The sequence below is a fragment of the Anas acuta genome, chromosome 28 (genome assembly GCF_963932015.1).
Source record: "Anas acuta chromosome 28, bAnaAcu1.1, whole genome shotgun sequence".
Classification (NCBI taxonomy): domain Eukaryota; kingdom Metazoa; phylum Chordata; class Aves; order Anseriformes; family Anatidae; genus Anas; species Anas acuta.
The window spans coordinates 1333978-1357078 of NC_089006.1; the positions used below are offsets into that span (position 1 = coordinate 1333978).

Consider the following 23101-nt stretch of genomic DNA (forward strand, 5'->3'; position numbering starts at 1 on the left):
AGGCTTGATGCTCCGTGCGGGAGCCTCACCAGGGCTGTGGTGTGACACTAATGGGGTCAGGGCACGGGGCAGGGTTCCCACGCACACCCTTCGGGACCGCTTCCTTCCTCGCTTGGGGCCGTGGGGCTTTGTTTGCGCCGGGCCGGGTGCTGGCAGAGCTTCCAGCTCATCGCCTGCATCCGCGCCTCTCGGAAGCTGACACGTTTTGCTGCTCTCCCTGTAGGATTCACGCCCCGGCTGTTATTTAGCCAGCGGGCTCCGATGTTCCCGTCGGGCAGCTCCGTCTCCCACCAGCCGTGGAAGTTTTGCTCCTGGTACCGCGGGGGCTGGGACTCCACCGGCCTCTCCCACGTCAATCCTGCTCCTCAGCCTTTTCCTTTGCCATCTCCCCAATTTTGGCTTCCTGGCGAGCGTAGGTTTGGCCCAAACCTGACACAAAACCCTTGGGGCTTTGCAAACCAGAGGCTCACATCGCGGAGAAGCGCTGGGGTTTGGCGTTCCCCTCGGCCATCCACAATTTTCTGCCCCGCCGAGCTCACAAAATGAGTACAAAATGAGTACAAAATGAGCAGGCAGCAGCTGGGGGGGGGCTTTGCTCCTGCCCCTGCCCCAGGCTGCACGCTACGAGCAGGGGACCCCACAGCGGTGTTCCTACAGCCTTATGGCACCTGCTGGAGCCACACACCCCGTCCATCCCAAAGCACCCGTCCCTGGGCTGCCCGTCCTCCCTGGGTCTCTTTGGGGGTCGGCACTGGAGTGACAACGACCCCACCTCGCTTCTTAGCCCCTGGGCTTTGCCCCCATCTCTTTTGGGGCTTTCCGCCGTGCCGCCAGATGCCCGAGATCATTTTGTGGGGTTATTCATTTGCCTCCTGGTGGCCATACAACGCCGGATGGGGGGGAGAAGCAGCTCCCAGGGGCCTTCCTCTGACGTCTTGGGAAGGAAAAGCTGCGGCTCGGGTCTAGGGCATCACGAACAAAAGCCCCCCCGCCCCGAAGCCTCGCTTTCCCAGGGCATTTTCTCATGGAGAAACCGCCGAGCTGAAAAGGAACCAGCAGGGCCCTGGGTAGGAGGTGGGAGGCTCTGGGCTTTTCTGTGGCTCGGCTCGCATTGTTCCGCGCTGGCGGGGGCGACGTGGGGGAGCCTCGGCCATTCAAAGCCCCGCTCCTCACCACGGCTCCTGCAGGCTCCGGGCTAAAGGGAAGAGCCCTGGAAGCGCAGCCGGCGTCTGCCCAAGGAGCAGGGACCAGAAGGAGCTGGGAGGACGCCCCTTGAGCTTCTCCATCCCCAGCTGCTGGAAGGCGAAGGGCAAAGCCGTGGTTTGGGGAGAAAGGGAGGTGATGCTTCCGCAGGATGCTGAGCCCGGGTGAAATTTTTTGCTCCAAAGCTGCCCTTTTTTTTTTTTTTTTTTCAGTGCAAAATGCAAATGTGGCATTGAACCGCTTTGCTCACGCATTCGGCTGAACTGTTTGAGGGTGTTGGTTTTTTTTGTCAGAATCAAAACTTTGGAGAAACTTCATTTGGCAAACGTCAAACTAGTTTGGCCCCCCCGGAATAAAATTAAGTTCCCTTTTCTTCCCAGCTCAGCCTTTCTTTGTAACAGAAGGACTTTCAACACCTCGGGAGCGAAGCATTTTGCTCCACGCACGGTTCTTTATCTGCCTGGTGCTGGGCCCTGCGGGAGCCACCTCGCTGCCACTCTGAGCCCCAAACCCTGCAAAATCTGACGTCCCCCCTGAGCTGACCCTGTCCAAAAAGCACTGCTGTAATTGTCCTCAGAAACGAGGAAAAATGCGTGCCCTAATTAAACTCTCTTCGTCTTCCTGAGCAGCAGTTTCACACTTGATATCCAGAGGCAAAATGATGCAGGGGGGGGGGCGTGAGGTGGGGGTGTTAAGTGCATAAATAAACCGAGGGTGTTTGTTGTTCTGCTTTTGCAGCAAGAGGATATTTTGGTAGCTGTTGTGAATCAACACATCGTCGGGGGGAAAGCTGCAACATCAGGGCTGAGAGGAGCCAACAGGGTGACTTAGGACAGCAAGAAGGACGGAGCCACGAGGGCGGAAAGGTTTTAATTTCAGCTGCCCTTCCAGGTCCAGCAGAACTCAGTGGGGTTTTTGTGCCCCGTGCCACCAAACCCAAAGCCGCAGGGCAGCGCCGCGGGCCCCTGCGGAGCTGTTTCTTGGGCCATGGATTTATCTCATGCAAAAGAAAGCAAAAAGTGAGGGTTTGAGGTCAGTTTTTGGAGCAGTGAGGAGTCGGGGGTGCTGGAGAGACCGCGGTGCAGGATCCCAGCACCCAGCAGCGGGACCCTGATCACTGCACGGACCCTTCGGAGCACCAAAGTGCTACAGAAGTGGTCATCGTGGGTTTTTAACAGGAGATCTGAACCCTTCTGCTCCTCCCTGGCTTGCTCGCACCCAAGGGGCCGCTCCAGCTCGGGGCCACACGCTGCTTTTTCCTGCGGTGATGTTTATCGGGTGTTTTTGATGTATCCTGCCTCCATTGCAAAAATAAAAAATAAAAAAATACGCCGCTACTGGAAAGCCAAGCTGGGAAAACAAACGGTCCCAGCATCCAGTCTACACAGAGGCTGTTAAACGATGGGTCGAGTTCATTAGCAGCTAATAAAGGACTAAATTCTTCCATCAGCTGTTCCGGTATGCGAGATGCGGGGATTTCACTGGGGGCTGGTTGCCTGCGTGTCTGGGCACGAGGCCATCCTTGCTGTGAGCGCGCATCGCAGGACAGCCCAGGCTCGCTGCAGGCAGGATGGGGACGGCGATGGGGACATGGGGACGAGCAGAATCACCCTCTTTCCATGTGCCACCCTGGCTCAGAGAGGCCACAACCAGCCCATCCCCAGCCCTCCGAACCCCACATCAGCACTGTCCTGGTCCCTGCCAGCAGCGGGGCCGCCCATTTCAGGCACGGAAACGTGAGCTGGACTCCCTCCTATCTCCCTTCCTTCCGTGCAAGCCGCTGGTGTTTCCAGCCCTGAATCAGCGGTCGCATCCTCTCCCACCGTGAGTCACTGCCACAGGGCTGCCGCAGCCAGCTACGCCCCTCGGCTCTTCCGAAGCAGCCCCAGGATTTCAGCTCCAGCTCAATTCCTCCTCCTTGGGCTGAGCGTGCTGGTGCTTGGCCATGGGCGGATGCTTGGTGACTTCCCGGCACGGGAACGGCCATCGGCACCGCGTCAGAGCCCGGTTGTGCCGGGTGGGCGATGAGACGTGGCCGTTTGCACTGCCCGACGCCTTCTGTGTTTTGTCAAAGCCCCTTTTCCACTGCTTTGGTCGATGGGGGAGTGGGTTGGGAATTGTTGGAACCCTCTAATTAACAAGAGGTAGTTGGGCTTAGAGGGGTAGGAAGGCACCCGGGTGCACCCGGCGTTGCGCATTGGTTCAAAAAGTCAAAACCCACTCATAAATCCATAAATCCATACATCCATAAATCCATAGATCCATAAATCCACAGCCACGAACGCCGGGCTGTGCTGAGCATCCCGAGGGAGGGCACTGGAAGGGAGCAGCCCCCCAGCACAGCGCTTGATTCCAAGGGCACGACGAAGCTCTCCTTCTGGAAAGAGCCTCCCCCCCAGGCACCGGGGGCCGTAGGTGGTCACCTTTTGGGTGGTGAGCAGGGCTCGCCTCCATCCCTCCAGCTCCTCACTCACAAGCCCCCAAAACACTCCGCTATTTGCGCTCACCATCCGACACCTTAAAAGCCCCGAGCGGCCCCGCTCGAGTTCACCATCAGTATTCTCCACGCATTAATTCCAGCGCACTCGGGTTCAAATCCAGTCTGCAATCGGCAAAGTGTGGGCGTGTGCCAGACTGACGGCTCGGATGGAAAATTTTCACCGTGAAGCAACCAGCGGATCGATCAATTGGCGATTGATCAATGGATCAGCGATTGATCGATCTATTTCTTTCTCCTTATCTGCCTCATTCCAAACAGAACCGTTTCTCCTTTTCTCTTTTTTGTTCTTTTTTATGTGCCTCTCTCTAACCCCGTCTGTGATCCCCCACTGGGAGTTCTCAACTCGCAACACCTGCTGAAATCAAACGGGGAAGAACAAATAAGCAGAAAAAGGGGCTTTTTTTTTTTTTTTTTTTTTTAAAGCCAAGCATTTCCTTAGATCTGGGAGGCCGTGCCCCACATCTCACCACGTAGGTCCCTGCCCGCAGGTATCGGTGCTGGGCAGTGGGCCCTTCTCCGAGCCCCCCAGGGGCTGCCTCTTTTCCCAAACCGTGGTTACGCATCCAAAATCTCAGCCGCTGTCGGGGCAGAGCCCCCTGCCCGTGCCTCCTGGCCGCTTTGCCACATCCCTGGAAGTTTTGCCGTGACCTCGGCTGGGCACCCATCTGCCGGGGTGCCCCCCGCCCATCATCAGCGAGTCAGAAACAAAGAAGAAAACCCTCGTGGGCTGCGATTCGCCCTTTATTGTGAACCCCAGACGTCACACGCGCACGGCTATAGATGGAGCTCGGGAGCCCAGGCCAGCCCAGTGCAAACCCACGAGAGCTCAGTGATGGTGGTGGTGGAGCTGGCTGCCGGGGGGGGACGCGGTGTCTGTGCGGCTAAGGATGTGTTACAGAGGCGGGCTGGTCCTCATGTAACTGGAGAGCGGCTGTGATCTACAGAGGGCGAGGACGGAGCGGGAGGGAGCGGAGGTGCCCTGTGTATTTCCCAGCCGCGCTCTCCCCAAGAGGAGGCCGCCGGGAGCCCCTCTCCGACCCCCCCTCCCCACCCACCCCCTCCCCATCTCCCTCCGGCTCGGCGCACCGAGGAATGATGAAAAAAACCAATTCTGCCAAAAGGGTGAGTTCGGATCGCTTCTGCTCCGGGGCACGGTGGGGTGGGGGAGGCTCCTGGATGGTTTGGGGAGGGGGGGGCTCGTCGCCTCCTGCCGCCTCTCCCCACCACAGCCCCTCGCTTTGCGAGAAGAAAAAAAAAAAAAGCAAAACCAACCGGATCAAAACAAACCCAAACCCAGCGCCGTCTCCTTCTCCTCTGCTGCCCAGCGCCTCTCCTTCCTCTCGGATTTGCCCGGAGATGCAATTCGCCGCTCAGGGCAGAGCGATGTGGGCAGGCAGTTTTCATTTCTGCTCGCAAGGAAAGGATAAAAACCCAGACACCATCGATCTGTCGCTTTGCTCGGTGCCGCCTGCGTGTTGCCTGCCGTGCCCACAGATCTTATCTGCCCCTGGGCAGAAATCTCAAAGCAGAAACCCGAGCATGGATTTCGCCTCTGGGACTAAATGTTGATAAAAGGCTCAAAAAACGCGATTTCCACTGCAGTAAAAAATAAATAAAAATAATCAGTTGCAAATCTCCTCGTTCCTCTTTCCGGCAGCAGATGCACGTTGGGGGAGGCGAATGCAACCCAGGCGGCTTTCTTATATAATGCAGGGGTGAAACCCTGCCCGTGGGGCTCGTGTCCCCCCCGGCGCTGTCGCTGCCCCGGAAAATCCACGCGGAGGGGACGGGGCCAAGCGGCGGTGGGGGGCCAGGGGCCGGGGAGCGAAGTTGGGCGAGGAGGGAGGGGGAGAAGGGGAGCAGGAAAGCACGAATTAACCCCATTTTTCCTCCCTGTTTCCTTCCCTCTCCCTTTGTGTTAGGGCCACCAGGATGGAAACCAGCAGTCTGCGCAGCCCGAGAAGATCGGCTGGGTGCGGAAATTTTGCGGGAAAGGCATTTTTAGGGAAATCTGGAAGAACCGTTATGTGGTTTTGAAGGGAGATCAGCTTTACATCTCGGAGAAGGAGGTAGGCTCGGTTTCATTTTCCTCTCCCTTCCCCCCCCCTTCTTCCCTTTGCACATGAAAAGCGCCGCGAGCCCCAAGCCCCCCACAGCCCCCAGGGGCCGGGACCGGACCCCCCCCTTACCAAACCTCTCCATGTCCTCGTGCTTGCTGTCCCCAAAAATGAGGAAATTCAAGGGGTTCCCCAGCAGCTGGAAGCGTGCCCCTGCTCCAGGCTGGGGCCTGGGGCTTGCTGTGGGGTTTATGTGAGATTTAATGGGATGTGACTCGCAGCTGGGCCCCGGCTGTCCTCGCACAGCTGCCCCCCCTTAGTTTTGTCTCGATCAATTTATCAGCAAGGGACCCCCCAGGCAAGAGCTCTCCTTCCAAGTCCTCCTTAAAAACTCACCATGAGGGGTGAGAGGGTGGGGAAATTGGGGTAAAAACACCCCATTTGGGTCAGGGCCTGGTGGGTCCCTGCCTCTGGTGTCTGGCTGTTGTTCAGGGCTGGGGGGCTGCTCTGAGGCATGCCGCCTGGCCCAGTCTGATTGATTTAGGACCAATTTAGGATCTGGAGAGATAACGGGGTCCTGAGCACGATGCATAATTTGATTTAGAGGCAAATTGAGTCACGGGACACGGCAAAGCGCAGGTGGGGATAAACGCTGCAGGGCAAAGGGCCCAAACAAGGGAAGGAGCAGCGACTGGAGGCACCCAAATACACAACCAGAGTGTAGGTTTGGGAAAAGTTGGGCGGAGAGACGGGTTCAGGAGGCAGGCGTTGTGGCCAGGAATCCTGCAGTCCTGCACATCTCCAGAAGTAACACGGGCTGGAGGGGACGTGTTTTCAGCAGCAGGCCCAGTCACCTCGCATGGCTCCCGCCAAGCAGCTCTCGCAACCTCTGGGGCCGGGGGTCCGAGCTTGGGGCCTGCTGGACACGGCGATGAGCAGGAGGGGGAAGGATTCACCCACAGCATGCTCCTGCGCCGGCTTGGGGGAACGTTTTCCTGTGCCAGGGCCCTGCTCCGAGGTGGCATGGAGGCAGATGTTGGGGCAGAAGGAAGCCTGGTTATGGGCTGGCCACATGGAGTTGTGCTCAAAGGGGAGAGGAGTCCCCACCAGCGAGTCCAAAGGGCCCTCCCCGGGATGGGGAGCACACGGGGTCGTGCCTGGGAAGATGAGAGCGTTTTCCAGAGCCCCGGCCACCCCGAAGGCCCAGCTGCACTGCCAGGGGCTGTGCTGGGGTGGGTGGCGGTGTCGCTCGCCAGTGCCCCGAGTCTTTGAAGGGCAGAGAATAAAGCAGGAGCAAAAGGCTCTGCTTGGCTGAGCAGCAGGGAAGCCTGGGCAAGCGAGGCTGCACTCATACGGGAATCACCACCAGGGAACATGTGCAGGAAGAAGCTGTCTGTCTGTCCGTCCGTCCCTCCCATCCGCGTCTCATTAACGGCCCTGAGCTCTGCATCCCGGCGGGCACAGTGTGGCTGAGTGGCCACGGGGTGCACCTGAGGTTGCTTCAGGGCGAGTGCATTTCTTTCTTCCCGGGGAAAAAAAAACCAGCGTGTGTGCAGCTGAAGCAGTGCTGTAGCTGTGTGCATGCGGGTATGTGTGTGAAAGGCCATAAATAACGCGCAGCAGTGACTGCCGATGTCTTTATATGGAAGAATCCGCGGTGGTGTAGCGATGTGGTTGCAGAGGTAACATCTGGCTGCGTGCACGTGCACCCAAGTGTGTGCCTGTGGGAATGAAAAACCCACCCGTGTCCCTGCTCCGGGGATCTCGGGGTCTGAGGTGGCTCTGGCTGCTGGCGTGTGGTGCTGGTTTGGGGTGTGTGTGCGTGGACGTCTCAGGTTTGCACATGGGGGTGTGTGTATGGGGACGTGTCCGGTGTGTGCGTGCATGGATGTGTCAGGTGTGTGTGTGTGTGCACAGATAATGTGCGTGTGCATGGATATGTCAGGTTTGTGCATGGATACGTCAGGTTTGTGCATGGATATGTCTGGTGTGCGCGTGGACACGTCTGTTTGTACGTGGACATGTCCAGTGTGCGCATGGACACGCCTGCTGTGGCTGCCCACTGCTCCTCATTTCCAAAACTTCCCGCTCAATGCAGCTGGGACTTTTAACCCCAAAACCCTCGGCAGAGCCAGGTCTCCACACACCAACCCGCTCTGGGACCTGCCGTGGTGCCCCCTCCGCGGAGCCACGCGTCCCTCGGTGCTCAGGCTCCCTCCGCGCCCCCTTGCCTGGCAGCAGGTGCCTGAGGCTCCTGCCGGTGGCTTAACAAATTGGGACTTAAGTGGAACAGGATGGAGCCTCTTTGGGGTTTTCACACGCCAGATTATGCCCAGTGGAGAAAATGGAGCCGCTGCTGGGTTGTACTGGTGAGCGGTGCGGGAGGCTCCGCTCCGGAGGCAGCCTCTCCGCTCGGGAATCGCTGCTGGTGGGGCTCCGGCCACAGCCAAGGGGGGAATCACCCGGTGGGAACCCCGAGGACACACGGGCAGAAAGCTCTGGTGGGAACGGCCCCTAGGCAGCTGGAAACTCAGCGAGGAAGCTCCATCGCCTGCTTCAGCAAAAGATCAAAGCCCTCTGCTCGAAATTATTTTCGCTCCATCAAAGCCAGCGGAGCAAGGTGGATGTGGTGGCTGGAGCGCAGGAGCTAACTCCGGCATTAACCTCGGTGTTTCTTGTCAGCTCCTCTTAAGCTCAGCAGCTGCTGCGGACCAGCAGGCGCGTTGCTCGTGGTACAGGCAGAAGGGGGTCAAATGCTGCCCTCAGCTCTGCTGAGGAATTCAAAGCAGACATTTAGGGATGTCTGCCTGAATTTTTGCCAGAAGGCAGGGCGGTGGCGCAGGGGACGGGGACGTCGTGCCCCCCACCACAGGTGTCAGTGCAGGATGCAGAGCTCAGCCCCAAGGGGCAGGGGCAGGTTTCCAAGGGGCTCGCTCCCAGCAGCAGGGTCACGCTGCCAAAAACCCACCAGCATCCCATGGGAACCTGCTGGGAATCCCTGTGCTTTCCAGGGGCCTGCCTGGGACCCGTGCTTGGAGGCTGGCCGTGGTTTATTCATTTTGGTTAGGAGGTGCTGGAAACAGCTGATAAAAGCCTGGGCTTTCTCCCTGGTGGAAACCAGGTCTGGAAGGAGAGGAACCGAGCTTTATTAACCAGCTGATACACCTGGAAAAGGCAGGCAGGGCTCTGAGCTCTGCTCTTGCATTCGGGCATCAGCTGGAGGCTGTGAACCTGCCCTCCCAGCCCCGGCCTTTCGCCCTTCCAAGCACGCACCGAAATGGGATCTGGGGCTTGCAGCCCGCGGTCAGGGCCGGGAGCCTGCGCTCGGCTCCGCCAGCCGAACTCGGTGAACTTAGGCAAAAAATCCCTTCATTATTTAGCATTTGGTCATCAGCCAAAAAAAAAAAAAAACAAAACCACCATTCGGGGCAGCAACACGCGCGGCAAGATGTGCTGAGGCGAGCGGCTCTCTGCGAAGCAAAACCTCCTTCAAACTATTTTCTGCGTTCTTCCCCCTCCACACCGGCTCCCTTCGCCTCCCCCCCAGCCCCCCAAATTTCTGGTAATTGTTCTGCTGTTTGTAGCGCGGCTTTGTTACTGCTCCGCGCTTGGGAATTGCAGCCAGACCGCCACAGACACACAGCTGGGCTCCTGCCACTTCCTGCCAGGAAGCCCAGGGCTGTCCAGACAGCATGAACGGCCCCGCGATGACGAGATGTTAATGAGGAAATGCTTCTCGGGGTTTCCTTCAGCCTTTTCTTGTTTGCTACCAACGGCGGCGACTCAATTACCACGAGAGCACTTGAAAAGTCGCCTGCTCTCGCTCCCCACTCGCTACGGCACCGCCAAACGCCCGGCGCCTGGCAGGGATGTGTGTGTGCACACACGTGGGTGTGCAAGGGCGTGCGTGTGTGTGCAGAGCAGTGCCTGGGGTTCCTGTGCATGGTTCCTGTGCACACCACGGCTGCAAAACGCCGGTGCTGCCCCGGTGCAGGTGCTGCTCCCGTGCCGGTGCCGCTCGTGCCCGCAGGGAGGCTTCGGCTTTTGGCCAGCTGGGACCTGCTGCCCCTTCCCTCCTTGCATCTTGTACCTTGAAAGCTTCCTTCCTCCCTCCCCACCTTCCTCCTCCTCCTGCTCGGCCAAGCTCGGTTCCACGCTTTGCACTTTGGACACTTTCGGCACAAGGTCTCGGTGGCACCGTCCCGCACAATGGCACAGGTGGCACCAGCGCTCCCAGTCCCGTACTGGGGTGGCTGCAGGTTGGGGAGTGGGGCCATGGGTGCAGGGTGCTCCGAGAGCCGAATTTCTCACAGGCTGATGATGGGGAGCAAGGGATGGAGAAGGTGGCAGCCGAGCGATAGCCTGATTTCAGCTGAACTGTGCAGAAATTTCGGTCCCTCTGCTGGGTGGCAGAGCTGAAGTGAAACTTTCGTCTCCGCTCGGGGAGTGCAGGCTGGTCGGTGCCAGCCCCCGGGCTGCCAGCGTTGGGCTGCCGGGCTTGGCAGGTTTTTTGTTATGCCCCGAGCCCCTCATGAATATCTGGTGGGTACGTTCTGCTCGGTGCCTCGTGATTTTCTGCAGCCTTCTGTATTTGCGCTGAGCCTGCCGTGTCGCAGCGGGGAGCTGCTCGGGCGAATCCCACCAAAGGATCACGAGGGGAACCTCTTGCTGCAGAGCAGAGGGCAGGAGCTGGCTGTCCAGGAGGTTTGAGACCCGTCTGCTTGCCCCACATCACACCCATGGGGGAGAAAGGACCCCCTGCTGCCAGGGACGGGCACCGGTGGCTCCTTCCAGCTCACGGCTCCTTCCTCCAAAACATCCCCCAGAGCCCCGCGTGCTGCATGGCTGCACCAAGCCCAAAGCCCTGCTGGTGGAAACGAGGAGAGCCCCCTCGCAGCTCAGATTCTGCCCAGTTTGCCGTGGGATTGCTGCGATATTTGCAGCAGCAGCAGCAGGGGAACATCACGCACAGCATGCGGAGAAGCACCTTAGCGCAGAGCCAACATGGACCCAAAGGATTTTTTACTTGCACGGAGCCAAAAACCCCCACAGGGGGCTGAACGTGCCCACCTGGCCCAAAACTAAAGTTCTGGACCCCGACACCATCCCTTTAGTGCCCAGGGATGGGGCTCAGCCCTTTAGGGTTTGTCACAGGTCCGTGCGCACGCAGGGCACCGGCGGTGCCGTGGGGACGAGTGCGGTGCCACATCCCTGGCACACATCAGCCCTGGTCTGGTGGCAACTGAAGGGTGTTTGCCCCCACCACCTTCAAGCCTGACTGCTCTGCAGACCCCTGTAGGTGGTCCTAGGGGTGAGGTGGGCTAGAGGCAAGGGTTTGGGATCCTGGAGGGAAGGTGTCTGGCTCGCCTGCCTCCGCCGTGCAGGCTCTGGGTGTCTGAGACGCGAGGGGAGGGCTGGGGAAGTCCCAGTGACCTACATGAGCAAACATCTGGAGCAAGGACTTCTGCCGCAGCCGGGGCTCGGGGGGATCGGCTCCTCCTGCCGCAGACGGCTGGGGCTGAGTTCAGCCAAGATTCTTGGAAAGAGGTGGATTCGGGATGGTGCTGCGGCGAGGGGAAAGCCGATTAGAAACGCACGGGGAGGGAATACGAGCGGGCACGATGTGCCAGAGACTTCACTATCTGGTCACGACAGCCCATAGGCTGTCGTGAGGATGCTTTGAGCAGAAATCAGGCGCTTTTGGGGCTGCGCCCTAGAGCCTGGAGCCAAGTTTGGGGGTCCGACTTTTGCTAAGGACAGCAGCGGAAGGGAAGGCTGCACCCCACGGCTGCTAGGGGCATGGATGTGGAAGCAGAGACATCTTGCAGCAGCTGCGAGGTGGCTTCACAACGAGAACTGAGAAATGCTTGCGGCAGCGAGCCTCGGCCCCGGCGCTCGCTTCCCCCTCGGATGTCCCACGGGACCCCAGGCCGAGCCCCCGGCAGTGCCTCGCTGAGCCCTGAGCCCCTCGTTGGGGAGCAGCACGCTCCTGGTGGCCGTGGGCCGGGGCTGGGTGGGCTTCACCCGCCCCCCCGAATCAGCTGTCAGGCTGCGCTAATGCCACCGGGTTAAAAATAGGAAGCGCTAAGCTTCATCCCTCCGGCTGGTGCTGTGCTGTCTCGGGAAAAGCAGCGAGCACCAACGTGATCGCCCCTCGTAGCCACCTCCTCCCGCAGGCAGGGTCCTCTCCACGCTGCTGGCACCGATCCTGCTCGGTTGGGGGGTCCGCAAGCACCGGGCAGAGCCTGCCCACCCCGCGGGGACTTTGGGGAAGTGGCGCAGTGACCGCGATGTGCTTGGGGTTCCCGGAGGAATCCTGGAGCAAAGCAGGAGCTAACCCAGGAGACTGATTTTCAAGTCATCCTTCTAAATACGTCTCCCGACTCGAGTTAATGATACCATGCTGAAAAGCTCTGTTTCTCCCCCAAAACTGAGCGTAGCACCAGCTAGAAGTGCTGCACTCGTGCCCTGGGTGGGCGACGCTCACCCCAGGTCGGGCACCCCCCGTCCGTCGGCACTTGCTCCAGCTGACACCCGCCCGGCGGCCGTTTCTGTTTTGTTTTGCAGGTAAAAGATGAAAAAAATGTGCAGGAAATGTTTGACCTGAGCGATTATGAGAAATGTGAAGAGCTCAGGAAGTCCAAAAGCAGAAGCAAAAAGAACCACAGCAAATTTACCCTCGCCCACTCCAGGCAGCCTGGAAACACGGTACGCAAGCACGCGGTCAGCCCCGGAAAGCCGTGAGCTCTGGGGGGCTCGATGCAATTTTGGGGGTGATGCTGGGCCTGAGCTCTGCAGGAGAACAAAATGAGGTTAAAAACCCACAGATCCCCACCGCGGGGCTGGCGGCAGCGGGAGAGCTGCGGGGAGGAGCGGGGGCTCTGTGGGGTCGCACAGAGAAGACAGCCAAGGGGAGCATCAAAGAGCCGCAGGGGGATTTGTGCCACGAGCGCTGCCTAAAAAGCTAAAAAGTGCCAGGATGGGGGCACGGCTGCCTGGGAGAAGGACCCTGGAGGTCTCTGTCCTGAGCCGTCCCTGGCTTTGGGAGGAGTTGGGTAACACCCTGCCAGGCAGACGGGGAGGAGAAGGGGGAAAATGGGAAGCGGCCGCGCCGTCCCCAAGTGACATGAGCAATGGGACAACTGAACAAAATTCTGCAGAGGCCAGAAGTGAGCATCCCTGGAGGGCTTTAGGCTCTGAGCTGAGTCCCTTCTTTTATAGGCTCCAAATCTCATCTTCCTGGCTGTGAGTCCGGAAGAGAAGGAGTCCTGGATCAACGCCCTCAACTCCGCAATCACTCGTGCTAAGAACCGCATCTTGGACGAGGTGAGCGGGACGCCGACATCTCAGCTGTAATATTTTGGGCGATGCTTTTTGGCTGCCTGTAGGGTGGGCTCTGCTGGAGCTGCGGGTGGTTTGACCCCACGTAGCCTCAGAATTCCCGTGCGAGCCCTCACGCCTTGCACAGGGATTGGGATTGTGGAGGGGAGGACTTCCTAGGGCTTCCCAGGGCTTCCCAGAGCTTTTCAGGGCTTCCCAGAGCTTCCTTCCTGTCCTCGCCGTGCGTTTGGGTTTGCAAAGGAGCTTTAAGCAGTGGAACTGAATTAAGGAATTAGCTGAAAACCAACACGGTCCCCTGCTGAGAGCCGCCCACGGGCACCATCTGCCACCCCACCTCGGCCCCTCTCCATCCTGCCGAGCCCTCCAGTGCCGGGGCCGTGCCCCTCGCCGCGTTTCAGCCCCGTTTCACATTTTAATGCTCCGTGCCAATGGTTTTAGCCCCCAGCCTCTCCCATCCACACTCAGGGCTGCCGTGATGGTGACACAAACCCCTGTAGGGAAGGGGAACTTAGGTCATAGCACGGGAAAAGCTTCAGAGCAGGGATGGGGACGGCGATGCAGTGGGATGGCTGGCTGTGAGGAGAGGCGATCAATCACTGCAGGTGGGAATGGCCAGGAATGACTCTGGGCACAGAGGGGATGGATGTGGGGACCCCAACAAACCTGACCCCTCGTCAGAAGCGTTGGGTTTCCCGAGAACCTGGGTGCTCACTGGGCTTTGCCACCGCTGTAGGTGACTGTCGAAGAGGACAGCTACCTCGCCCACCCGACGCGCGACAGAGCAAAAATCCAGCACTCCCGACGCCCCCCGACACGGGGACATTTGATGGCTGTGGTACGTACGGCAACCCCCAGGCCGGTTAGGTAAAATTCCCTGTGGTTATTTCATTTATCAGCGGGTGCTTGAGCTCTGGCCCGAGCTGCGACTTGCCACGAGCCTCGGGGCTCCCCTTGGGTGCCAGGAGCAGCCCCCCGGTCCTGCAGCGCTCTCCATCGCGTTGTGTAGGTCTGGCAGAGTCACCGACACTCGTGTCACCAGGGCTGGAACCGAAATGCGCCTTCGGGGTCCCGCTGGGGGGTGTCCCTGGGGCTGGGGTGTCCCCACGTTGGCACATCCCACTGTTTGTCCACCCCGTGCCCTGGCTAGGAGCAGGGACCCGGTGCTTGCTGTTGTCCCTGCTCCATCATCGCACACCCAGGGGACGCACGCCTGAGGTTTCGGTGCCTCTCCAGGTAACACAAGCCTAACCCAGACCTCTCTGCCCCCCCGCAGGCATCTACCTCAACCTCTGACGGCATGCTGACCCTCGACCTGATCCAGGAGGAGGACGCCTCCCCGGAGGACCACGGCACCTGCGAAGAGAGTTTTCGGGTGGACCTGGACAAGTCGGTGGCACATCTCGCCGCCGGCCGGCGCCGCTCGGATTCGGAGAATGTCAAAGCGCCGGAGAAGGGCCGGACTGGGAGCCTCCCGAGGCGGGAGGTGACCTCGTGGGACAGGTCCGCGCCGCGCAATGACTCCTTTGACAAAGGGACCATGTACACCCCGCAGGTCCCCAAAAAGCTCTCGCACTCGGAAAAGAATAAATGTGCCTCCATGGAAGAAATCCTGTCCCGGCGGGACTCCTCCGCGCACCGGGCGGTGCTGAGGAGGGGGCTGGAGGCGCAGTTTGCCTCCGCGGAGCCGGAGCAGCTGTCCCGGATACAAGAACTGGTTGCACTGAAACTGGAAAAAACTCAGGAACTGCTGACGGAGGTGAAGGGCTACGGGGAGGGCAAGAGGAAGGCCAAGGACTCCAACACCAGCACCAGCACCACCACCTCTTCCTCCTCCTCGTCTTCCAAGTCGGACTCTGAGAGGATCCTGCAGGAATCCGAGAGGCTGCTGGGGGAGGCTTCCTCCACCTGGAGCCAGGCCAAGAGGGTGCTGCAGGAGATCCGGGAGCTGAGGGACCTGTACAAACAGTTCGAACTGCAGCAGTCGGACTCAAAGCCCAAACAGAGCTCACAGGCCCACTACAGGAAGAGCATGATGTGAAGGCAAGCCTTGGGATGGGGAGGGAGGGACACGGGAGGGCGGCCGTTTGGTCTTTTTTCTTTTTCTTTTTTTTAATTATTATTATTTTCAGTGTTTGAAAGAGTGAAAAGGTGCCTGTTCTCACCTGAGTTTGCTTCTCAAAGCTTGAACCTTTCCTCTCCTCCATCACCCCTCCACCCCCCCCCAACCCCCCCGGTGAAACGACCCCGTGCTCCAATAAATTCAGTTGCAGTTTATACCTCCTATTTTAAAAAGCACCCTTTGCACCGCAGGCCCCCAGCTTCTGTCATGCTTGGAGGACGGCAGAAAGCACCAGCTCCTACAAAATGCCCCTGCATGCCTGGAGCAGCACGTGCGTAACGATGGGGACGGATGCTCTTGCGCTGTACGAGCCCTGGCTTTGCTGCTCTCCAAACCGAGCTGTATCCTGCACCGCAGCTCCTTGACCAGGAGTCTTGTCTTGCTCCCTCACTGTCCTCTCGGAAATAAATGACAAACAAAAGGTGTCCGTCCCAGCCAATGCTTGCAAGTCCCCCAGCACCCAGGAACTGTCTCGGAGATGCTCGGAAGCTCCGGCTGACCTCAGGTTTCCCGCGAGCCGGCGGCGGCACGGGCTGGACTGCAGCCGCGAGGCTCCCGTCCGGGCACGGTCCCGCTGTGAACTCCGGGGTCGGCGGCTGCTCGTCTCGTGGTACATTTTTCAGCCCTCCAAAGGGAGGGCAGCAGGTATGCAATCCGTGCCCAAACCAGCCCTGGCTCCGGCGATGCTTTACAGACCCCCCCCCAGCCCCGTGCGATGGGAGTGAGCGGCTCCACGTCTTCCTTTCTGTGCAAATAGAGGATGAAAGCCTTGAATCTACCCGACAGCCCGTGCGGGTTGTTTGGCGGGGTTGTTTGCTGGCTTTTTCATTTTCATTTCTTCTTTTTATTTTTTTTTTAATTTTTATTTTTCCTCTTTTCTTTGAGCTGAGGGGAAATGGAAAAATCAGGGTTGCGTGCAAGCGGCAGCCGGAAACCGAGAGCCAAAGGGAGTTTTGGTGGGTTTGAATCTCGCTCGGTGGGGTGGCAGGGGGTCGTCCCTGCTGCTCCCTGGGGTCAGGATCAGACCCACCGAGGCGAGGGCTTTGCTCCACGGGGCTCAGCTCGCATGCCGTTACGCAGAAGGGCACGAGGTGGATGTCAGGATGTCTCGCAGGGCTCAGAGTACACCAATGTGATAACATCCAATCATTATTTTATTATTTTTTTTTTTTAAAGAAATCCAATTCCCTTGCCTACATTGCGAATAACCCCTGAAAATATTAAAACCAAGAGAGTTATTTCCTGGCTGCAGTCGGTGTTGTCTATTTTCTTTTAACCCCGGGCTCCCTGGGACAGGAGCCCGGCTCCCGTCACTTGTGCTCCGCTCCCCAGTGCCGTGCTGCTGAAGCAGACGCCAGCGCTGCGAGGAAAGCATTTCTGCTCGGTTCCCATTGCTCCTCCTCCCACCTTCCCATCAGAATCGTTACTCCTGGCACCGGGTTCCTGAAGGTCTCATTACGGACAGGCTTCAAACCCAGCCTCGCGCCAAGCTCTTGCTCGCTCCCGGCTCTGGCACAGCTCTTGGCCCGTCACCGAAGGACGGTTTTGGGATGGCAACACCGGCATGGTCACGCTCTGCTGCTGAGCCCACGCTGCTGCAGGCCGGGGGAACACGTCTCACCCATCCAGCACTTCTCTTCTAGCATCTTTCCTCACCTTTGTTATCACTCGAAGGATCTGTCTGGTTGCATCAGAGGAAAAAGCGTAATCCCTAGAAGAGACTAAAAGGGAACGCACGTGAGCCACTCCGATAAAACCCTTCCCGCTCAGCTCTTTGATCAAGAGAACAAGAAAAATATGCAAATAATTTCCAGGTGTGACGCTCAGCATTAACGCTAGCCTTGTTTTCAAAGCAGGAAAGCTATTCCAAAAGCCCGGCGGTGTGAATTGCGCAGGGACGCACAGGTGCCACGAGCGAGGATGGGAACACCCCTGGTCTTTCTTCAGCGCCACGTTAATACAGAAATCGGCTGATTAATAGAGCCTGAGCAGTTCCAGAGGCACTGAGGTCACCCAAAACACTGTTTTGTGAAGTCAACAAGCGTGTTTCGGTTCTGCCTCAACAAAGTTTTGGGGCTGGATCCTCCTGGCCGTCCCCTGCACCCTGCTCCCCACAGGAGGCATTGCACGGGGGCAGAGCGATGGGATGATAGCAGTTTTTTGGCCCAGCCCGTGCAAGCCTTTTTCCTTGTAACTAAAACGAGGTTTGGAGGAGATGATGGGGCTGATTTAGGGAAGGTTCGATGTTGCCAAAGCTGAACTTTCTTTCAGAATTTGCTCCTGTTGGGAAGCATCATTTCTGGCAGGGCCCAGGGAAAGGGAGCGTCTTATGAAGGAAAAGAAAAAAAAAAAAAAGAAAAAAGACTTTTCAGAGTATAAAACCTCTATTTTTCACTTGGGAATATTTTTGTATTATAAAAAAAAAAAAATAGTTTTCCCTTAATAATTGCTCCAAGTCAAAATAAAACATTTTGTTTTACCAAGCGCCTCCCACTGCAAAGAGAAAGGGTAGAAAGATCCCCCACCCCTTCTCCCAAATGGGCTGTAATTCTGCGCCCTTTTTATTCTTTTTATTTTTTTTCCAATTATTTTAAAATTTTCAAAGTTCTCCCCTGTCAACCCGACTTGTGGGATTAGAGACAAAAAGCCAATTACGAGCAAGAATGGCACGTGCATGGAAAACATGCCAGCCACTCCGTGCTGCTGCACCTTGAGTGCAGCCCCCAGCGAGCAAACCCAGAGGGGGGAGAAATTTGGCTTTTTTCCAGTAATAATACTGATAACAAAGAGCCTTCAAGCCACAACAAAAAAGTTCTGCAAAGGATCCCAGTAGGTGTTTTGGAGTCAGGAGGGTTCGGGAGCCCACCTGAAGCACAAGACACTGGGGTGACACCCTGAGAAGCTCCCCGTTGTCCCCAGCATCACTGCTCCTTCCAAAAAGCCCCTCGGAGCTGCTCTGGGTGGCAATTTTTTTTCAGGGAGCCCAGATGTCCCCAGGTGAATGAAATTGTGAATTAAGAGTTTCTTAATACTTAAGAGCAAGATCCCTTCGCGTGCCCGAGCCGGGGGAACCTCAGCGTTTGGAGCCCGTCCTCCAGGCTCGGCCCCACATCCACCTGCAGCACCGTGCCCAGTGTCACCAAAGGAGGAAGAGCCCCAGGTCCCTGCCCGTTGGAGGGCTGGTGAGCAGCCCAGAGCTGCTGAAAATGCCTAAAAGACAAATACCTGGAAGAGATGGTGCAGGAGCAGCTGTAGGTGCAAACAGGAGCTGGTGCCGTGCAAGTGCTGACCACGGTTTGACTCCGGTGCGTGCCCAAGTCAGGGATTGAGGTGTTGAGCTGTGAAACGCCCTTTCAAAAAGGAAATTTCCAGGCTTTTATTCCGGAAAATCGCTCCCAACTTCTCCTTCAGGGACATTTCCAAAGGCCTTTCGTTTTGATTTCTGACTTTCTTCCCTTTCAGCTGTCATCCCCAGCATTATGCAAGCGTTTACAAGGGAAAGCATTGCCAACAAAGCGGTGGATCCGAGGGTTCGGCGCTCTCAGCACGGCCTCCTTCCTCCTCCTCATCCCGGTGGGGGCTCTCGGAGGGACCCGGGACTCTTGGGGAAAGCAAGAAAACCGCCCGCCTGCTCCCCCATCACCTCTGCCTCCCTTCCCTTCTGCAGCCCGGCCTCCAGAGCTCCTCCAGCCCCACTCCCCACTCAGAGGGCGACGCAGGGCAGGGGCTGTGGTGCCCACCAGGGTGCGAGGTGCCCACCGAGGTCCGATTTTGTTGAAATCCCCCCCGGGACCGCACCTTGGGGTCCCGCTTGCGTGGCACACACAGCGATGCGGTGTCCCCGAGGCTCCCAGCCACACGCTTGTTTCTCAGGTGTTCGAACTTTGAGCGTTATTTAAGACTTTTTGCCAAATCCCCTTCCCCGAATCTGCCTTCCCTTCTTCCCGCACAGCTGCAGCGTGCCGAGGAACCTGCCCCAAGCCTGCTGCGGGCTCCTGTTAAAGAAGCTTGCACCTATTTACTGGCTTTTTCAATAGGAAACAGCTTTCCTTGGCAATTTTGTAGGGAAACTCCCCCCAGCTCTCCTCTTACGTGTGCTCCTGTCCCTCCAAACACGCCAAAAAAAAAGGCAGGAAGAGAAAACTTAGAGAAAAACGGCCCCCTGCTCCATCTCTCCATGCTTCATGCACGGGCTCTCTGAAGGAGCGGGAACCCCGGCCCCTTCCCGGTTCAGTCAGGCTCGGGGGGCTCCAATAAATGGCACCATCCCCCCCCCAACCCTCCTTGCACACCCATGGGGACCACCCTGGGGGCTCTGTCTCCTTGCTCTGGCTGCAGCCTCCCAGAAAACTTGAAGGCTCTGCACTTGTGGGATTTTCTCCCTCGTCTGCCTGTCCTGAGAGCAGAAGGGGCCGGCCAGAAGCCCCCAGCCTCCTGTCCTCCCCCCGAAACAACCCCTGAATGCTTTCCAGAGGGCTGGGAGCTGTTTGCACCCGAGCTCCAAGAGCCCACAGCCAGCAAAAGGCACCGGGAAGAAGGGAGCGGGGACTTTGCAGAGTTGGGGGCAAGAAAAGGGGAGATTTTAGGGACCGGTGATGGGGCTGTAAAGCACGAGGAGGCCGAGGCCTGGAGACGCGTGCTCTGGGAGGCCGCGCTGTGCTGGCTGAAGGAAGCAGCAGCAGGAAGGCTGCCCCTGCCCTTGCCCGGCCTCTGGGCTCCTCCGTGGCCTTGACAGAGCTGGGTGGGCACCGGCCATCGGCCTGAGCCCGGTGTCCCCCCCGGCAGGGCCTGCCTTTGGTCCCGGTGCTGCTGGAGGGCCGGGGCGCTGCGCCCCAGCCCAGCCCAGGCCCAACTCCCGGCCTTCTGGCAAAGGATCTCAGGGACTCACGGGTTTTTAGTTATTTGCTGGAAGGTTGGTTTGGCCTTAAAGGACAGCGGCGTGGGCAGAGCAGGGAGGTGGTGGTGGCCAGCCCCTTCCTCTTCTGGACATCACGAGCTCCGGCCCACGAGGAGCCGTCAGCAGGGCCGGGTGCTTGGCACCCACCAAAGGCTCCGGGTTGCACGGACGTCCTCCGAGCGGCTTCTCCTCACAGCAACCACACATCTTGCAGGGATGTCACTGCCAGGATCAGGCTGTGGGTTGCAGGAGATGTCTGAAGGCCGCCACGATGAGGGCAGCCCTCGCCAAGGAGCTCGCCTGGCTGCGGCGCGAGGCTGCGGCCGCCCCCGTTTTCTGTCTCCTGCTTTGCTCGGACACCCGAAGTTCCTCTGCGCTTAGTTTCCATCCATCACCCAGCTCCAGCAGCGGCTGAGCACAGAAAATGTAGATATCGGGAGCACATTTCAACACCCACCCGGTCAGACCTGCCCAAGGTTGGCTTTGCTGTGTGGTACCGGGTCGCATTCCTCTTCCACCACTCTTCTTCCACTGCCCAAAGGGGTCAAATCGTCTGCAAACCAAGGGAGCGAAGGAAAACCCTGGAATAACGAATCCTCACGGCTAACAAACCGTGTGGCTTCATCCCCCAACCAGGCACAGCCCAGAGCAAAACAAGTTTCCAGGAAAAAAAAAAAAAAAATGAATTTAAGGGCTTGGGTCCCCCACCACCTCTGAGAGCGTGTCGGTGGTTTGGGAACAGAAATGCCACCAAAAGATGGGTCGATGGGGATGGGATTTGTTTTCCCTGCCAGCAGTCAGTTCACATCCTTACCCAGAAATGGTATCGCCAGTAAATCTAAACTATCGCAGACGCTCATCTTGGGATGGATAAATCACCTTCCAGGGGTGTTGATTTCCTCCCATTAGCTGCGCACAAGCCCAAGCAGCTGAAGTTGGCGGAGCTGATTCTTGCCCATAAGCAAAACACCTTGTCCTGCCTCTAACTCGTCAAACTCCTCGGAAAGCCTTGGTTTCCACGTCTATTGTACAAAGGGGCTTTGAAGGTGCTATTTTTTTTGCTGCGACTGCTCAATAGAATATTTACAGACCTGATTTTGTTGTTGCTTGATCTATCAATTCTTTTCCTCTCTGACTTGTATTTCAGTTTCTCCTTTCCTCTTCTTACAAAGGGGATTTGGGAGGGGGGGAGTGGAATGGGTTGTTGCTTTTGGAACCAATCTGCACTGATTTTTATGTCAATTAAACCTTCCATATGTACAGACTCTGGGACTTTGTTCCAGTCTGCTGCAGCTCTGTTTACTTTGATTGATTTTAAGGCTGTGATGAAAAGAATTTTTTTAAATTAAAGGAAAACTAAAAAAAAAAAAAAAAGAACTCTTTCTTAATAGATTTTGCATAACCAGAACCACCACGTGATGTTTCCAGGACTAATACTGAGCACATTTTCATGCTGATGAACCAGATTGCCCCACGAAGAGCTCTTTTCTCGATGGAGGTGCCGTGCCAGTGACCTGCTGGGACGGGTGGCGCTGGCACCGAGCATCGGGAGCTGCTCACACGGGGCGAGGGCAGCGCTCAGACCCTGTCAGCCCCACAGCAGCCCTTGGCCACAACCTGCTGCCACTGCCAGCAGCCCCAGCCAGGTACCCCTGGAGGCAGGTTTGGGTCAGGTATCAGGAAGAAATCTTTCCCCAGGAGGGTGGCGAGGAGCTGGAGGTGCCCCATCCCTGGGGGGGGGACCCAAGGCCAGGCTGCATGGGGCTGTGGGCAGGAACCAGGTGGGTTTTGAGCTCCCTGCCAACCTCACCCATCCCACAACGCTGTGATGGGGACAAGGGAGGCTACCAGCAGGCTGGGACCCCCAGCATTTCCTCCCCAAACCATCGATGGAGAGCTGGGCTGGGCTGGAAGAGGGCAGCGAGCTCCTTTCCCTCCCAGGCTCTCACCAAAGCCTCCTCCCCGGAGGCCGGCAGGCAGGGGAGGCTCAGGACGGGCTGCCTGGAGGAAGCAGCACCCTTTGCCACGGCGAGGTCCTCAGCAGCAGAGCTTTTTGCCACCCCAGCAGCTCATCGCACACGCGCTGCCCAAGCTCGCGGCGTGGATGCTCTGCAGCTCCTGGAATCGCACAGCTCCCTCCTACGCGTCCTCTAAATATACAGTAACACCCCGCAGGATGCAACGGCCAAGATTTGGGTTCTTTCCCTGCTTACAGGTCCCTGGCTGGATACCAGATGATTCCTGCAGCAGGCTTAAGGCACCTGGACTTGGTGGTCTTTGTAGGTCCCTTCCAAATGAACCGCTCCATCCCATCCCATCCCATCCTTGGGGATTGAATCTGAACGTGATCTACAAAATCACTCTAGTGCTAGCTGTTGGCAACCGAAAACCAACCTTGGCTCCCTGCAGCCTCCTCAGCAGTAACTGGTGGTCTGCAGGAAGCAAGCGTTCAGGCTAAGATAGGAAAAACAGGTTGGAAAACTAGATTTAAGATGCACAAAAAAAATGCATTTAAACTCTTCCAGTTTCCACCCTTTCTAGGCTTGCTCTTAAACCCCAAGAAATGTCCTATTTCTTGGTTCACATTTCAACAACCTCACCTACACATGGCAGCTCTTGCAGACTGGCTTCAAGAAATCACTCTTAAAAATCAGATGGAGACTAAAAACCTTCAGCAGCTGTAGGAGTTGGCCTGTAGGATTTCCACCCCCACTGATGGATTTGCAAACCCTGCTCTCAGTTTATAAATCTCAGCCTCGTTTTTATTAACCCTGCCGTGGCTCTACAAATCCCGTTAGAGATTCACAAATCGCCCCAATCTGCACCGATTTATAAACCCAAATCTTCTGCTCGGGCAGCGAGGCCGTGCCGTGCCGGACCCGCTTCACAAACCCCCTCCCGTGGTTTTGATCTCAGCCTGCTGCTGCCTCCGCCTCCGGGGGAATCGCGGTGGCGTGGCCGTGGGAGCTGGAAGAGTTAAGAAG

The 23101-nt window shown here is 57.7% G+C and overlaps 1 protein-coding gene and 1 long non-coding RNA gene across 4 annotated transcripts; one reads left to right on the forward strand and one right to left on the reverse strand.

Annotated features, from left to right (window-relative positions):
* Positions 1-1811: 1811 nt before the first annotated feature.
* Positions 1812-6230, reverse strand: LOC137845762 (uncharacterized). Its single transcript, XR_011090265.1, has 2 exons — positions 5893-6230; positions 1812-5299 (listed from the first exon to the last, which is right to left on the reverse strand). It is a non-coding gene; the product is annotated as an uncharacterized lncRNA (long non-coding RNA).
* On the forward strand, positions 4686-21116 carry PLEKHO1 (pleckstrin homology domain containing O1). 3 transcript variants are annotated; one of them, XM_068663209.1, is made up of 7 exons: positions 4686-4825; positions 5635-5772; positions 12328-12468; positions 12982-13086; positions 13835-13936; positions 14375-15141; positions 15412-16471. In XM_068663209.1, exons 1-6 carry the CDS (start codon positions 4796-4798, stop codon positions 15137-15139), a joined length of 1281 nt encoding a protein of 426 aa, XP_068519310.1. In that variant the 5' UTR covers positions 4686-4795; the 3' UTR covers positions 15140-15141; positions 15412-16471. The 3 variants fall into 3 exon arrangements, with proteins under 3 accessions (XP_068519310.1, XP_068519308.1, XP_068519307.1); XM_068663207.1 differs by lacking the exon at positions 15412-16471 and adding an exon at positions 18683-21116 and having other exon boundaries at positions 4687-4825; positions 5626-5772; XM_068663206.1 differs by having other exon boundaries at positions 4687-4825; positions 5626-5772.
* Positions 21117-23101: the final 1985 nt, after the last annotated feature.

Excerpts from the sequence above, each read along its gene's own strand:
- PLEKHO1 (XM_068663207.1), top strand. The coding sequence starts at position 4,796 with ATGATGAAAAAAACCAATTCTGCCAAAAGG. Across the intron at positions 4,826-5,625 it reads AAACCAATTCTGCCAAAAGG|GGCCACCAGGATGGAAACCA; the intron begins GTGAGTTCGGAT and ends CCTTTGTGTTAG. Across the intron at positions 13,937-14,374 it reads GGGGACATTTGATGGCTGTG|GCATCTACCTCAACCTCTGA; the intron begins GTACGTACGGCA and ends GCCCCCCCGCAG.